This window comes from Capsicum annuum, chromosome 11 (genome assembly GCF_002878395.1).
Source record: "Capsicum annuum cultivar UCD-10X-F1 chromosome 11, UCD10Xv1.1, whole genome shotgun sequence".
Lineage (NCBI taxonomy): Eukaryota > Viridiplantae > Streptophyta > Magnoliopsida > Solanales > Solanaceae > Capsicum > Capsicum annuum.
The window spans coordinates 192,001,037-192,016,213 of record NC_061121.1 but is presented as its reverse complement, the minus strand read 5'-3'; the positions used below and the strand labels follow the sequence as shown (position 1 = coordinate 192,016,213).

The 15,177-nt window shown below is 32.5% G+C and overlaps 1 protein-coding gene across 4 annotated transcripts; it reads right to left on the bottom strand.

The window, feature by feature from the left end:
• Positions 1-2,074: 2,074 nt before the first annotated feature.
• On the bottom strand, positions 2,075-9,026 carry LOC107847923. 4 transcript variants are annotated; one of them, XM_016692528.2, is made up of 10 exons: positions 8,319-8,993; positions 7,533-7,660; positions 7,318-7,380; positions 6,881-6,970; positions 6,623-6,788; positions 5,803-5,992; positions 4,645-5,483; positions 3,376-3,990; positions 2,804-2,869; positions 2,075-2,453 (listed from the first exon to the last, which is right to left on the bottom strand). In XM_016692528.2, the coding sequence occupies exons 1-10, from the start codon at positions 8,868-8,870 to the stop codon at positions 2,346-2,348; spliced, it is 2,817 nt and encodes a 938-aa protein (XP_016548014.1). In that variant the 5' UTR covers positions 8,871-8,993; the 3' UTR covers positions 2,075-2,345. The 4 variants fall into 4 exon arrangements, with proteins under 4 accessions (XP_016548014.1, XP_016548015.1, XP_047255124.1 ...); XM_016692529.2 differs by having other exon boundaries at positions 7,533-7,654; XM_047399168.1 differs by lacking the exon at positions 2,804-2,869 and having other exon boundaries at positions 8,319-9,026.
• Positions 9,027-15,177: the final 6,151 nt, after the last annotated feature.

Sequence of the window (15,177 nt, the reverse complement as noted above, 5' to 3'; positions counted from 1 at the left end):
AGTTTCAGTCTCAGTATAGAACTCAGTTCAGTTCTACATAATCAGGACTGTTAGAAACTCAGCTATCAGTAAATCTCAGACATCAGCTACTCAGTTATTAGAAATCAGTACTCAGCTTCAGTAAAAGCTCAGATACAGTATACATGTATATACGCAATATTGCATACTAAATATTTACAACAGTTTCAGTTATCGATGTACTCTTATTCAATTTCTACCTATTGTTCAGTCAATTATTGTTCATGTATATGAACCCTTGCATTCAGCCTTACCTCATCTAGCATACCAGTACATTTCACGTACTGACGCATACTTTCTCTTTGCACTATGATGTCTCATATCATAGGTTCCGATGCTCAAGTTCCTGACCGCACAGAGACAGATTCAGTTATCAGCAGCAGTTTCAGTAGTGAGTCCTCATTTATCGAGGATATGCATTTACTTCAATAGGTTTAGTATTTCAGTAGTCGGGGTTAGTGGGGGTCTTGTCCCATCAACTCCACACTTAGACAGTTCAGTTAGAGGCTTTTCATACTAGACTAGTTCAGACAGTATTTCAGATTCAGATGTTTTATCAGATATTATTATCTTTCGGTATTCAGATTGTGAACCTTATGGCATTTCAGTCTATATTTCATATTTTTATATTACTATTATTCAGTGCTCACAGTACGTACCAGCTCATGTGTTAGCTTGTGGTCTCTCGGTATCATAAGCACTGCGTGGCATCCAGGGTGCAGACTCGGGGCGTTACAAATACAAATTTGTACTACGGATAATATAATTTCTTGATTATATGTTATTTAGGGTCTTGCAAAATTATGATATAAAGATGATTGATTTTCTTTATTTTATTAATAATTATTTCATTTTATATTTTGGTAGAGGAAAAGACCAACAAGTTGAAGGAATATTTTCACTAATTCAAAATGAGACTTCGTGAAGAAACATATGGGGAGGTTAACCAATGTATTCAAACAACATAGGTTCCAAACCATAAAATCATTTATCAAAAATAATTTTAATTATTAATAGTGTTTTTATTTATTGAGAAAGACAAGTTTGTTAGTTTGGTGAATTTTTTTATCTAAATACAAATTTTCGGTAACATAGTATCACTAAATAATGAATTTATTAATAAAAATAGGAAAACATATATCAATTGTTTTGATGCTAATGAAAAATAAAAATTGCAAGTTAATTTTTTTAATTTATATTTTTTATAAAAAATTTTAATTAAATATTATCCACACATCGTGCATACAAGTGTTACAGTATTATAAAAAATTCATCCAACCAATAGCCTGTTTGGGATTGTTTTGCTTTTTTTGAGAAAAAATACATTTTTGTAAAAGAATAGTGTCCGGTAAACTTGTAAACACGTGTTAAACAAACACGAGTTAAATACAGATGTCCTTTTTGATACACGAGTTAAATAAACACGAGTAGTAAAAGTGTATTAACATGCCCGATAAACTTGTAAAATGATTTTAGTTGTAAAAGTTTATTGATATATGTTCTTTTTCGTCATTTGCCTCTCAAACTTTTTGAAAAAGATTACCCAAACACAATCTATTTATCATGATTTTCAAATAAATTCAACAAACACTTTTTTTTTAAAAGCATTTTTCGAAAAAACTATTTTATGAAAGTGGTTATCAAATATGCATTTTCTGACAACAATCCCAAATATGCTCTAAATTTTCTAACCATAAAATCACTCAAGTTTCCATAAAAAGATATTTTCTGATGAAATTTAGCCATAAATGTCATGTTCTAATTTTAAAACATAAAAACGCTTTCACTCAAATAAACCCCCATCTCCATGATTCCACCCGGCCAAACAGCCAAAATAACTTCCTACAAAAATTAGTAAAAGTTGACTAGTTGAGTGATTTTATAATTGGAAAAACAATAATTTAATGACTTTCTCTGGAATAAGGTTCAATGGCCGTTAATGAAATTAACCCCTACGTTGGACGAGTATGATATGAGTGTAAATACTTCTAATCTTCTATTCCTTCATCACTCGAAAATTTATCAATTTTTCTTTCGACTGTCAATGCTATGAATAAGACCGCTAAAGAGAGAATTAGATACTTACATAATCGGCATCCACAAAATATTTGTAAACGAGCTACTTAACATAGAATCTTTTAAATGCATCTTACATGTTTCTGCACAAATTAAGAAACATGTATAAAGACTGTACAAGTGTGTTTTATTTTCTAATTCTATTTGGTTCTTCTTCTCTATATATTTACATGTATAGTTGTAAGTTGTTGCTTCCTTGATCTTTTTTTCTGTCATGAAACTAATGTTGGCAATGATGTTCTTTTTTCATGTTATGAGGCTAAAGTTGCCCAGAAACTTGATATGCAGAGGCTATTAGGTGTTCCAATGGTACGTGACCATGTCCAATCTGTATCTCCTGTCCGTCGCATTTCTGCCAACTAAAGTCATGGAAGACCAAGGTTCAAATACAAAATAACGTTAGGTGATTTCTTCGAATCTGCTTAAACCTTAAAAGACAGAATTACCAGATAACTGTGCTTGTAAAAGCTAACAAGTGAAATAGTATGGTGCAGCGTTACTTTCATGTATGGTTTGTTAATTTTACCAATTGTAGTGACTTTGTTGTTATAGTGTGTAAATTAATGTTGCTTTAGTTGACAAACAACAATTTTGTGACTTGACCGTTATAATGGATAAGGTTCAGTGACTATACGATGAAGTTAATTGTTGAGTTGTGCCCGAACTAGCCCAGATACCACCATTATAAGTAGAGTTCGAGGTCACTTACTCTGCCATCTCTGAGCTCAAATAAGACTGTATCTTCAGAAAAAGGAATTGGTCGTGTAAGTGCCACCTGTTTATAAACCAATATAAGAGTGTGATAATAGAGACTTTGTTGCATGAAACCGGTCAAAACTAACTTAATTCAAGTGAACACACTACTGTTAATGTTAGGTTTCATAAAGATGTGGTACACCAGTGTAACTGCTGGACTATCTACATCTAGGGGTGTCAGATCTAGAATTTAGATGTTGTGGACTTGTGGTTTCTAAGTTGAGGGAGGGGGTTGTGAAATATATACTTAATTCCAACTATACCAGAAGCACTATATTCGGTCGAACTCGCTAACCTGAGGTTGGATCGCCACTGTGTCTAGGCAAGATGGATAGTTCATGTAACATAGCCCCAAATATTATGTGACCAAGTGATTTCAGTACTGTTAAGGATTCAAAAGGGTGTGCCGATATCAATGTTATACCTATTGGACTATTAAGTTATTTGACTCATTCACATCCGGATCATCAATGTTTGGAATCAAGATTCAAGAAGCAAGTAGTGGAATTGCCAATAAACTCTAACCTTGGAGTCACAGTTTTTGTTCAAGGCTTGCAGATTTTCTTCAATTTTCTCTAAGCGGGCTGCAACAAAATCAGAAGTACAACTTTCTTTATCATCATGATTGTCAGAGATATGTTCTTCATTTCCCTTGACCTTATTTTCCATATATGGAAAGCCACAGCCTCTCCATTTCCATGTCCCATTGTCCAAGAACCTTAGATACACTTTTCCATCTGAACCTACTAAGAACAAATGAGCACCTGCGAAGCATGGTCCCGGTGAACCAACCAGGATGACACTTGGATCTGGTGTTCCATGTTCTATCCAATTCCACCCATTGGACGGATTCCAATTATACTCTACTAGTCCACCATCTGCTGAAAGCATGAAAAGAGAACCTTGCAGCGACAGTGAAGATAACCTCATTGCAGTTCCAGGAGACCTTGATAGAACCAAATGTTGGGATTGGTAATGCTCGTGCCATAGTTCAGTGACTTTGTTATACTGGTATAAGCGTCCATTCCTTCCAATGACAAACACCACGTTTTCTCGGAGAAGTTCTTGGTCAGCAATGCTTGCAATCTTTGTATTGCCTGGATACCGACAATCTTTCCATTTGAACTTTCTCAGTGCAACCTAAGAAACAGGTTATGACTCTTTAGCATTCATTTATCATTATTTAGTCTGTAAGCATTGAAATTACAAGATTTCGAATCTAATATTTGCTTAGAGCTACTCTTTTAGACCATTTTATCACCATTTAGACTGGAAGCTTATAAATTTCAAGATTTCGAATCTAAAATATGCTTAATGTCTTTTAATTTTATCCTTCATTTTATTCGACTGAAAGCTTAGATATTTCAAGATTTCAAATCTAATACTCCCTCCGTTTCAAAAAGAATGACCTACTTTGATTTGGCACAATGTTTAAGAAAATAAAGAAAACTTCTGAATCTTGTGGCTTTAAATTAAAGTTGTGTCAAATGTCCCAAAATTCCCTTTAATCTTGTGGTACTAAACATGCCATGTGGAAAGTTGAAATTAAAATATTGTCAAAAAAGGAAAGGGGTCATTCTTTTTTAAACGGACTAAAAAGGAAAGTAGGTCATTTTTTTTTAAACGGAGGGAGTATATGCGTAGCGCCACTCATTTAGCCTTCATTTTGTTCGACTGAAAGCATTGAAATTTCAAGATTTTGAATCTAAATATGCTTAATGCCATTCATTTTCTTTGTATACTCACCTTTTGGACCTCTAAACTAGAAAAGTGGACGTAGTATATGCTACTTACTGTGAATTGTAGCAATCTCCCACTTTTGCTTACAAAGAAAAGTGCATCTTCTTTTCTAGCATTTCGAGATTTCCCTGGTAGATCATCCCACGGAGGACCTCCAATTACTTGCCTCCCTTTCTTCATAGCAGTGCAATTTATCCATGCTAGTTCAGCACTCTCTCTCTCTCTGATGAGCAAACTTCTTTGCTCATCAACCAAAAATAAACTTCCATTGTAGTTCCCAATGGCACCTTTCATAGCTGTTGAATGATCATGCCTAAGCCAGAACCACACATTTTCAGAATTTAGATACTCGAAAATTAGACCACCCTCCGTTATTAGGAAGAATGATTTTCCTTCATTCATCACCCTCAGATGGAAATTCTTGTTGATCCAATTGTCTGCAATATTGTAATCTCCCTCGGGTTCAGCAGCTTTCCTTGCTGACTTATCAATTGATATGTACCTTTGGTGTTCTTTGCTACTTCTTCTCCTTCTTGCTGTTGATGTTGTGAAATCTGGTTCATTGGTTTCATCTTTGATGCCTGCAATGCAATTTGACGGTCCACGTTCTTCGGTGCAATATTCTGCATTCCATCCTTCTGTTTCTGGGGCATCTACTAGAGACCACACATACTTCTGGGATGATTTTCTTCTCGCATTAATTTGATAATTTGGTCCGGAATTTTCACCACCAAAACCAGATAGGTGAAGCTCTCCAAGCCTACCATCATGAAGTGGAAAAATAATTCTGCCAGGTTGCAATTGCACTCCTGGAATTCCTTTTGCAGCCTTCGCATGAGGGGGATAGACATGATTAATCCAAATTTCTGTATTATCATCCTCTTGGTCAATGCCTGCATTCATGTCAATGATTCAATTCTATCCTCTACTTGTTATTACTTGTTCTTCTTATCTTAAACAGTTAGCATATTGTTGTTCTTTGCTTATTATATGAAAATTAGTTGCCAAACTATCAGCGGAAACTTAGGAAAGAAGAAGTTTTTCATTTTGTATGGCAAAGGATTTGGTAACAGCTCCTCACTTAACCACAGAATCATGCTCAAATCCTCATTCTCGATATGTTAATGTTTTCTTAATGTTGAATACTGTATCTGTTGCTAAGTAATGAATTAACACAACTAAAAGGACAAGAAAAGTATGTCAAAGACATACCTGAATGATCTGGAATTCGATATTCGAAAATGTAACCAGCTGCAGTTGTAAGAAACAATGAGTTTGAATTTTCAGCCAAGTTTTCTTCAGAAAGGCATGTAATGGAAGACAGGGCATGATCTTTTGGATTTCCATGATTGATCCATTTCCATTTCCTTTGTTGTGACCGTCTCTCTATCAAATATCCTCCCTTCATATGTTCAAAAATTTAAAAGAAAAGGAAGTCAAATATACACGTGTTGTATCAAAATAGATAGTGATGTTAAGAGATGGGAGTGTAGACATGAAACGAGCAAGAAAACCATTTTGCTTGATCAAACGCATCTAATGAATGGATTCTTGACGTTGGTATGTTACTAACTCACACATACATTGATAAGTTCAGAGAAAAATTGGAGGATCACGTAGTTACATCAAGCAAAACTACTATAAAGTTGCAAAGGTCTCGTTTTAGCACTCTTTGCACAGTTCCCTATTTGTCCTTCCAGTAAGAGGGAAGTATTTTAGGATGTGAAGTCCTCCATTATCAGCTGAAAAGGGCATAATTTCTTTAAATTATGAGTGTTAAGACCATGTATGAGGGCTGACGCCTACTGAGTGCAGGTACTTTCAAGGAAATCTCCCTCAGTAATATGGTCCACTTATTGAGAAAGGTTCTATGGCTTGTCCCGCGACCCCTTGATGCTGAAGGCGTTCTTGTAGTTCCTACGAGGTAGAGATGATGGGATCTGTCCGTGGAGTTCCCTTCCTTTTCTTAATAAGTATTCTTTTTGGTAAACTATATTCGTAAGTACAGGTGATGGACAAAAAGAGTTTGCACCTTAGTCAAGAGAAACAAAGATTTTGAAATAGCTCCATTCACTCCTTTTAAACTGCATCCTATAGATGGTTTCAGAGAAGTATCTTGAGCGGAAGACTCTTTTCGTATATGCTTCTTCCATGATGGCCTTGAGCTCTGATCATATTCATAAAGATCTCCTGCCGTACTATAGTAAAAACGTTACATCCATTAGGCAAAGTAAAATGAATCATTTGAACTATTAAACCAAAAAACCTAGGATCCTTTTTTCTATTTTACCTAATTGTAAAGACTACTTCTGATATAAATGTAGATGCATCAGTGATTGCTGCAACATTTGCTCCGGGTGGTTTTCCATGGTTGGTCCACCTAATTGCATTTGAAAACAAACATTGAGGTAGGCTCACATGTGAAAGGGTGGGGGGGGGGGGGGGGGGGGGGGCGGCTTCTTTCTGATGATTTAAGCTTTTTGATACGATGATCACACACTTCAACGAAGAGAAACCCAGTTCACAGCGCATTCAGCATTCACGTAGGGTCTGGGAAGGTACCCTAATGCAAGCATTAGCGGCTTCTTCCACGGCTGGAACCAGTGACCTATAGGTCACATGGAGACAACTTTACCACTACTCCAAGGCTCCCCTTCAATGATCACACGCTTCAACAATAGACATTAAAAACCACCTTGGTCAGTCATATACATGAGTGGTTCTTACCTTATGGGATCAACTTCAGTGAGTTCTAATAAAGTTCCATTCATTGTGCAGAAATATATTCTCCTGATGTTGATGAACAAATTCAAGGTGTTATTAGCTTAGACTGGAGCTCAGACAAGGAACAACTATCTGCAGTAACATAATTTAACTTTGTTTTTCCTCAATAAAATCCTTAAAATTGAAATAGTCAATCAAATATAATATACCATACTCACTTCCTATCACTGGTTACAACTCCTGATACAATTTGAACTACAGAACTTTGTTCTGTTTCTTTATTTGTTTTATGATCACTTGCTGGTGTAACATTTATCCAAACTGGCTGATCATCACTTAGCTGCAACTGCGTGAAGAACATAGATTACTCTTTTTACACCAAAGGTGATTAAACAATTTCTATTGATAATTATAATCTGCTACAACAACAATAACAACGAGTGCGCTTCAATTCCAAGCAAGGTGTGAACTATGTGAATCCTTGTTATCCATGTCGCTCCATTTAAACCGGACAATCCTAAGTTACAAAGAAGACTCAAAATCTGATATTCACTAAAATTTACACCAAATGAAGACATACAGAAAATATTGATTGAGACTTTTAATCTGACGCTACTGTTATTATTACAACGTCAGCACAGCTATTACGCCTCAATCCCAAGCAAATTGGTGTCAGTTTGCATTCTCACTGTCCATGTCGCCCCATTTAATCCCATCTAATTCCAATATTATAAAAGAGAATTATGATCCTATATTCACTAAAATGTATCAGGTAGTTGAATAAAGGGCATCCCGGTGCACAAAGCATCCCATGTGAGCCTGGAAGGGCCGCACCCAAGGGTATGATATCAACAGCCTACGCTAATGCAAGCATTAGTGGCTGCTACACGTGACCGATAGGTCACATGGAGAAAATTTACTGTTGCTCCAAGGCTCCACTTTTTATCAGATAGTTAAATGATTAGTGATTACCTTATATGTTCATTTGAATGTTCAAAGGTTACCTGATAGAGATATCCTGATTCTGATAGAGCAAGAATTGTCTGATTGACAATGAAAACACAAAGTGCATATCCTGCTGATATTGGCAAGTCATGAGGTGCTATCACCCACTGTAATCCATTCCAAAATCTTTCGTAGATCGATCCACTTACACCAGTAATCCAAATGGATGTTTCAGACATTTTAGTCAAAGAAACTCTTTTTCTCAAAGGGAGATATGAATAAGAATTTTCCTCTTCCTTAAGTTTAGTAGATATCTCCCTTTGTTCAGGTTCTTGATAAGTCTGATCAATTCTATTGACTTTTGTACAGTTATCATTGAAACAAGAAACTAAATCATAAGGCAAACCCACTTGCAACCAACTGTAGGATTGCTCATCATACTCCCAAAACTTGTTGGTTTTCTGCTCAAATTTCCTATGAGTTTGTCTAAAATATTGGTGCACAAAACATGACTCTGACTCTGATTCTGAAAGAGCAACAAAGCCAGAAGATGACAAAATAATGAAAATCTTGAAGAACATGAGATAGAAACAGTAGAACTTGAACAACATGATTCTTGGAGATATAACATCATGAACAAGATATGAAGATACTTAAGTCCATATGGGCCATAGCAAGAATAGACTTCACTTGCACTATTCTAAGGACAGCAGGTACCGTTTTTGGAAGTTACACATATTTCTACCCCAATATTCTTGAAGAGGGGTAGGCCAGGGGAGGTGGGGTGCGTAGGGTATGGGGGTTATGTGTATGTATGTATTGTTAAAACGGAAAAGTGTCAAAATATCCTTTCAATTGAAAATGGGTTAAGAATATCCTTTGTTTATTTATTGGGTCAAAAATATCCCTCCATTTATCTTTTTGGGTTAAATATACCTTTATAATTAATGGAATTTTTTTAAATCATAATTAGAAATTCTATTAAATACATGGCACCTTTCTATTGGTTGTAAATTAAATTAATTAAAATATTAAATTCAAATTCAATTAAAATGCTGACCCATGAAGAGTTTGCGTGGTGTTATTAATATATTCTCATTCAATTTTCATGATTCAACGTTCTTTTTTTCAAACCACTAGCAAATTCAATCATTTTTCTAGCTTGAATCGCGTTCAATTAATAAACACATACATACAATTTCATCTTCAATTGAAATCACTCGATCAAAAATTATTAATTTGACTTTCTAGTAGGCTTGTTAGTTCTGTATCTTGAATCTCGTTCAATTAATAAACATATAAGTGCAATTTCATCTCCAATTGAAATCACTCGATCGGAAATTATTAATTCGACTTTCTAGTAGGCTTGTTAATTTCGCATCTTGAATCTCATTCGATGAGCCTTGCTTTCTAAGGACATGAAAATATGATTAGAATAAATTAGAATAATACAAGCTTTTATTGAGGCACTGAACCAAATATATGTTGCATGTATCAAGCAAGAAACAAACAAATAGGACTTTCTTTTTCGTGAAGTGCTTGTCTCTCTATTAAATGGAAAGTGAATGTATTTATGTGATGTAACTGTCTGGTTCTCGAATAGTATAGTTGTATTCTTCTGATTAAATAGATAACAACAATTTTATCATTCTTTTAAATAATACTTCCTTCGTCTCATATTACTAATTGTCAAAGTTACTGTAAGTATGTTTTTAATATATTTGTCATTTTATAAAATCAGAATAAAATTAGTAATTATTTTTATCTTATTTTTACCTTTTTTATTGATTTTTTTTTAAAAAAATATTTTCGTCTTGTTATTAAATAAAGCTTAATTTATTGTTGGGGTAAGGATAAAATAATAAATGGAGGGAGTATGATTTTAAACCAACAGTCTTTCAAATATTGTCAATAGCGGCACGCAAACTCTCTATGGGTAGGTATTTTAATTGAATTCGAATTTAATTTAATTTATAACCAATAGAAAGGTGCCACGTGTTTAATAGAATTTCTAATTATGGTTTAAAAAAATTCTGTTGGTTATAAGGGTATATTTGACCCAAAAAGGTGGATGGAAGGATATATTTGACCCAATAAATAAACGAAGGGTATTCTTAACCCATTTTCAATACTTGAAGGGTATTTCTGACCCTTTTCCGTTGTTAAAATTAAAAATATCAAGTAGTTTGTTTCAATTATGATGAGGGTAGTTTGAAACTGGTATGTATATAGGTTCTTAAATTCTAACAACCTGTCTAGTTCAACCAATGATGTTTTGTCAATAAAAATGGTAATCAAGACTAGAGTAATAGCCTTTTGTAGGGTGGTTGATTAACTTCTTTATTTTTTTGTTAAATAGTTTTGTATTGATTTCTTTGTAATTGTTTCCCATCTTTATCAGGTTCTTTAATACTTGTTCTTACCTAAAATTGATGACTTTCCTGAGTATTTACATTGTGATGTTAATCTAATTGGAATTGCCACGATCTGAGGATGTGAATTAGTGGTCGATGAAATATGTAAATTCATGAGAGATTAGGAGTTCAAGTTTTAACGGAAGCAAACAGAGCTACGTAATTATTTCTCATCTAGGTAAATATTAATGAGCAAAATTATATAATATTTATGCTTGTAAAAGATGATAGGTACCTGAAGAACTAGTTGAGAATCGAGATGTTCATGAATTGACCCGAAGACGATTATTAATAAAAAAAAATCTAATAGAAATAGCTAATAAACAACAGTGTCCAAGATTTTTCCCAAAGTTTAATAAATCTCATTTGTGCATAAGATTGATCCAATTTTGATTCTTGTGGACCTGATTTTGTGGAATCTTTCAAGATATAATAATGGACGATCACTTTTGCCCCATTACCTCCCCAACCCCACCCTGCCCCATCAGGGGTGTATCTAAAGTATAGCGAGGGGCTCATTCAAATTTTTTGATAAAAAATTATTTTATATATATATAAGGTATTTTAAAAAAAAAAATTATGTGTATAAATAAATTGTGAACCTCCTAGCATAAGATTAGAGGTTGATTTAGTGGTTGAGAGACTTCAAAATTCACTTTGAGGTTCCCAGTTAAAATCTCAAACACAATATTTTAATTTTTTTTAACCTCCTTGATGAAAATTTTCAATCCATCAATGTTAACCCCATCCAACCCTAAAAGTAATAATATTTCATTCTATCTAATTTTGTTGTTCTGTACAAACAGTGAAGTTGGTACCAACAGAGAATAAGATTCACACTATTTTAGGGTGTGTTTGGTATGATGGAAAATATTTTTCAAGAAAATAAAATATTTTTTTGGAAAATAAGTTGGTTTTCTACTTATTTTTTCATGTTTGGTAGGTAAGTGAAAAATATTTTCTAAAAAATATTTTATGGTGTTTGGTTGGTGAGTAGAAAATATTTTTTAGAAAAATATTTTCTAGTGTTTGATTGGTGAGTGAAAAAATATTTTTTAGAAAATACTACTAACTGTTAACTAGTATATCAATGCCTCTAGCAACTCAACAATTTGTAAGAACTAATTTAAGCATAACAAATAATATCAATATCGAATACTAAAATATTACAATCACTAAATTTAAGCACCTATTAATTAACAAATATAAGAGACACTTTTCAACATTTTGTCAGGACAATCTCAAGATATTACAATCAATAGAAATATAATGGAACGACGAGCTTATTCAACCTCGTGAAACAAGTTACATTGATGACAAAATGAAATATGCAATTAGCAAAAGTAACATAGGTAAGTCTTCCTCTATGCATATGAAAATAACAATACATTCTATGAATATTGAAAATGGAAAAAATTCGGGCTTCGCTATTTTTTATTTCAAGCAGTGAAAAATATTTTCGAATAATGTAAATTTTTTAGAAATGTGAATTTTTTGAGTCATGTGAATATGAGTGTTGTTGGAGTGGGGAAGAGGGGTGGGGGTGGAGGCATAAGTCACATTTGTCATTTTCCGAAAAATGATTTTTTTTTGGTCCATAAGGGAAGTCATTTTCCCTCAAATAGAGAAAAATGAATTATCTTAAAAAATATTTTCCCAATATTTTACTACAATCAAATAAGAAAAAATAGGAAAATATTTTTCATCATACCAAACACACCCTTAGCCATAGTATTAGGTTCTATTCCCTAGTGAAAGCCACAAAAAATGATGATAGTTGTACAAGCGAATGAAGACTTCAAGAAAATTTGGCTAATAAGCCTCTACAAGCTTTCAATTGGCAAAATCACTTAATTTTATTTTTTCATTTTGAAACAAAATAAAAAAATAACTTTAAAGAAGAATTGGACTCAACATAAAAACTATAGGAGCTATTTACAAATATACTTAAAACATAAAATCCTAACTCATTTTTCAATTTCAAATTACTTTTTTCCCCTCTCTCTCCAACTTTTTTTCTCCTCCATTCTTACTAAAAACTCATTGTTTCTTCAACTTTTTTCTTTTTGAAGCTAGTATTTTATTCCTAAATATTCTGTCTCCTCCCAAATTTGTAAGTTTTCTACTCTCCTTTAATTTTAGTATATTTTTTTCAAAAAAAAAAGGTTTGTGTGTATATATATATAATCGGTCAGATCAATAATTAATCTGTCCATATATCAATCAGATGATAATCAATCTATCTATATATCGTTTGGATCGATAATCGGTCGGCACAGATCTATAATCAATCTATCCATATATTGATCAGATTGATAATTGATCTGTCCATATATTGGTAGGATCGATAATCAATCTGTCGGATCGATAATCAATCTGCTCATATATAGGTCGGATCGATAATAGATCTGTCCATTGCAAATCAGGTTTTGGACTGATTTGTAAACTATGTAAAAGATTTTGGTGGGAGATTTTTGTTTAAATTCTGTAAGTTGGTGATTTGTGGACTAATTCATAACTTTTAAAACTTGCAAATAAATTTTAAATCATAAATAAATTTAAATTTTTAAAAGTGGATCATTTCCCTAAAAAAACTTGTAATCTATTTAATTAAAAATTAAGCGTGAAGAGGTTATTTAACAAAGAATCTCTGACTTTTACAAATGGAGATATATTCATTTGAATGATGTTAATGAATTTGCTTGCCACTTGCAAGTGCAAGGAACTACGTTTCAAAAAATAGGTAATTTCCAGCTGTGGTAAGACATCGTAAAATTACATGCATGATGTAAGTATTAATTTTGGAATTTGAGAGACAAAAATTCGGCAAAAATAGATAATTTCTTTTCACTATTTAAGATTTAACAACAGAGTTACTTAACACTAAATACGGGTATTCATTGAATAGTTAAGGAGTTGTTCCGATGATAGATATTCTTCACTTTGAACATGAAGGTTTTGAGTTTGAATCTTAAAACAAAAGGGGCGAGAGTTCCTAGAAGCATTAAAAAGAAATAAAAAAAAGAGTACAAAAATTAATTTGATAATAAATTTTTTTTTTTTTTTTTAAAAAAGGTGATGAGCTTCACATGAATTTGACTTTTTGTAAAGTTTTTTTATATAGAAGAGCGGTGGAAGCAGGTGAAGGTCAATAACGAGGTCAAAATTTTTACTAAGGGAGTTCAAAATTGAAAAAAGTAAGCACACGAACTAGCCGAAGGGGGTTCAACATAAACTATATATACATAAAAAGTAATTTTAACCATATATAAATAACATAATTTTTTATCGAAGGGGGTTTAGATGAACCCCTAACTATGAGGTGGCTCCGCCACCGGTGGAGGTCGTCTTGCCAGTTTCTGTCGTGTCTTCTTTATAATTTCTTATTTTTTTTGTTTTAATTTATTTGTCTCATTCTCTTATATAAAAGAGCAGTGGAAGCAGGTGGAGGTCGTCCTGCCAGCTTCCACCGTCTCTTCTTTATAATTTTTTATTTTTTTATTTTAATTTATTTGTCTTATTTTTTAATTTGATATGTATTTAAATGTTACACAAAATAATTAAATTATAATAATTAACGACTTAAAATATTTAACCACTTATAAAAATTTTAATTCATTCTTCAAATACTATCACAGTTACATAAGACAGGGTGAGTAACATAAATTACTACCTCCGTCCCATTTTATGTCGCTATTTGATCGGGCACGGAGTTTAAAAATAAATGATGACTTTGTAAAGTTTACAAAATTGCCCCTCTTAAAGTTATTTTAATGTTTAATTTTTAATTGTTTTTCTTAATAAGTGAGACCCACTAAGAATAAAATAAAAATGATGTCATTAAATAGTTAACAAATAAGGAAAGATGACATTCTTTTTGGGACGGATCAAAAAGAAAATAACGACACATAAAAATTAGTTAGTAGCAAGTACTATAAATCACAATAATTAACAAATGCAAATATGTAAAACTTATATATAAATTTTTTATATATAATTATGTAAAATTTCATCATGAACATATATTGGGACATAGAGAGTATCATATATCATCTGAAAGTTATGTAGAAGTATTATAAATCACAATAATCAACAACTTTAAATATTTAAAACTCATACAAAAATATTAAAATTATATAAAAAGACTCCAAATTTTATCAGTGTCACATAAATTGAAACCACGAAAGAAATATATATTATCTAACATCTATAAATAAAAAAGTTTTATATATCATTATAATCAATAATTTTAAAAAGTTCTAAAACCATGAAAAAAAAAATTAATTGACCCTCAAAAATTTACCTGTATTACATAAAAGATAGCAACACGGGCTCTTATGTCTAGTATTATAGATAATTCTTTAAGGAGTGTATTATGAATCACGGACCATTTTTTCAGCATTTTTAGTCATTTTTATTAATTATCATTCCTTCATGTAACATCTTTTGTACCCATAATTTAATTTTTATTTATATTTTTTCATCACTGGAATAATAGACTCAA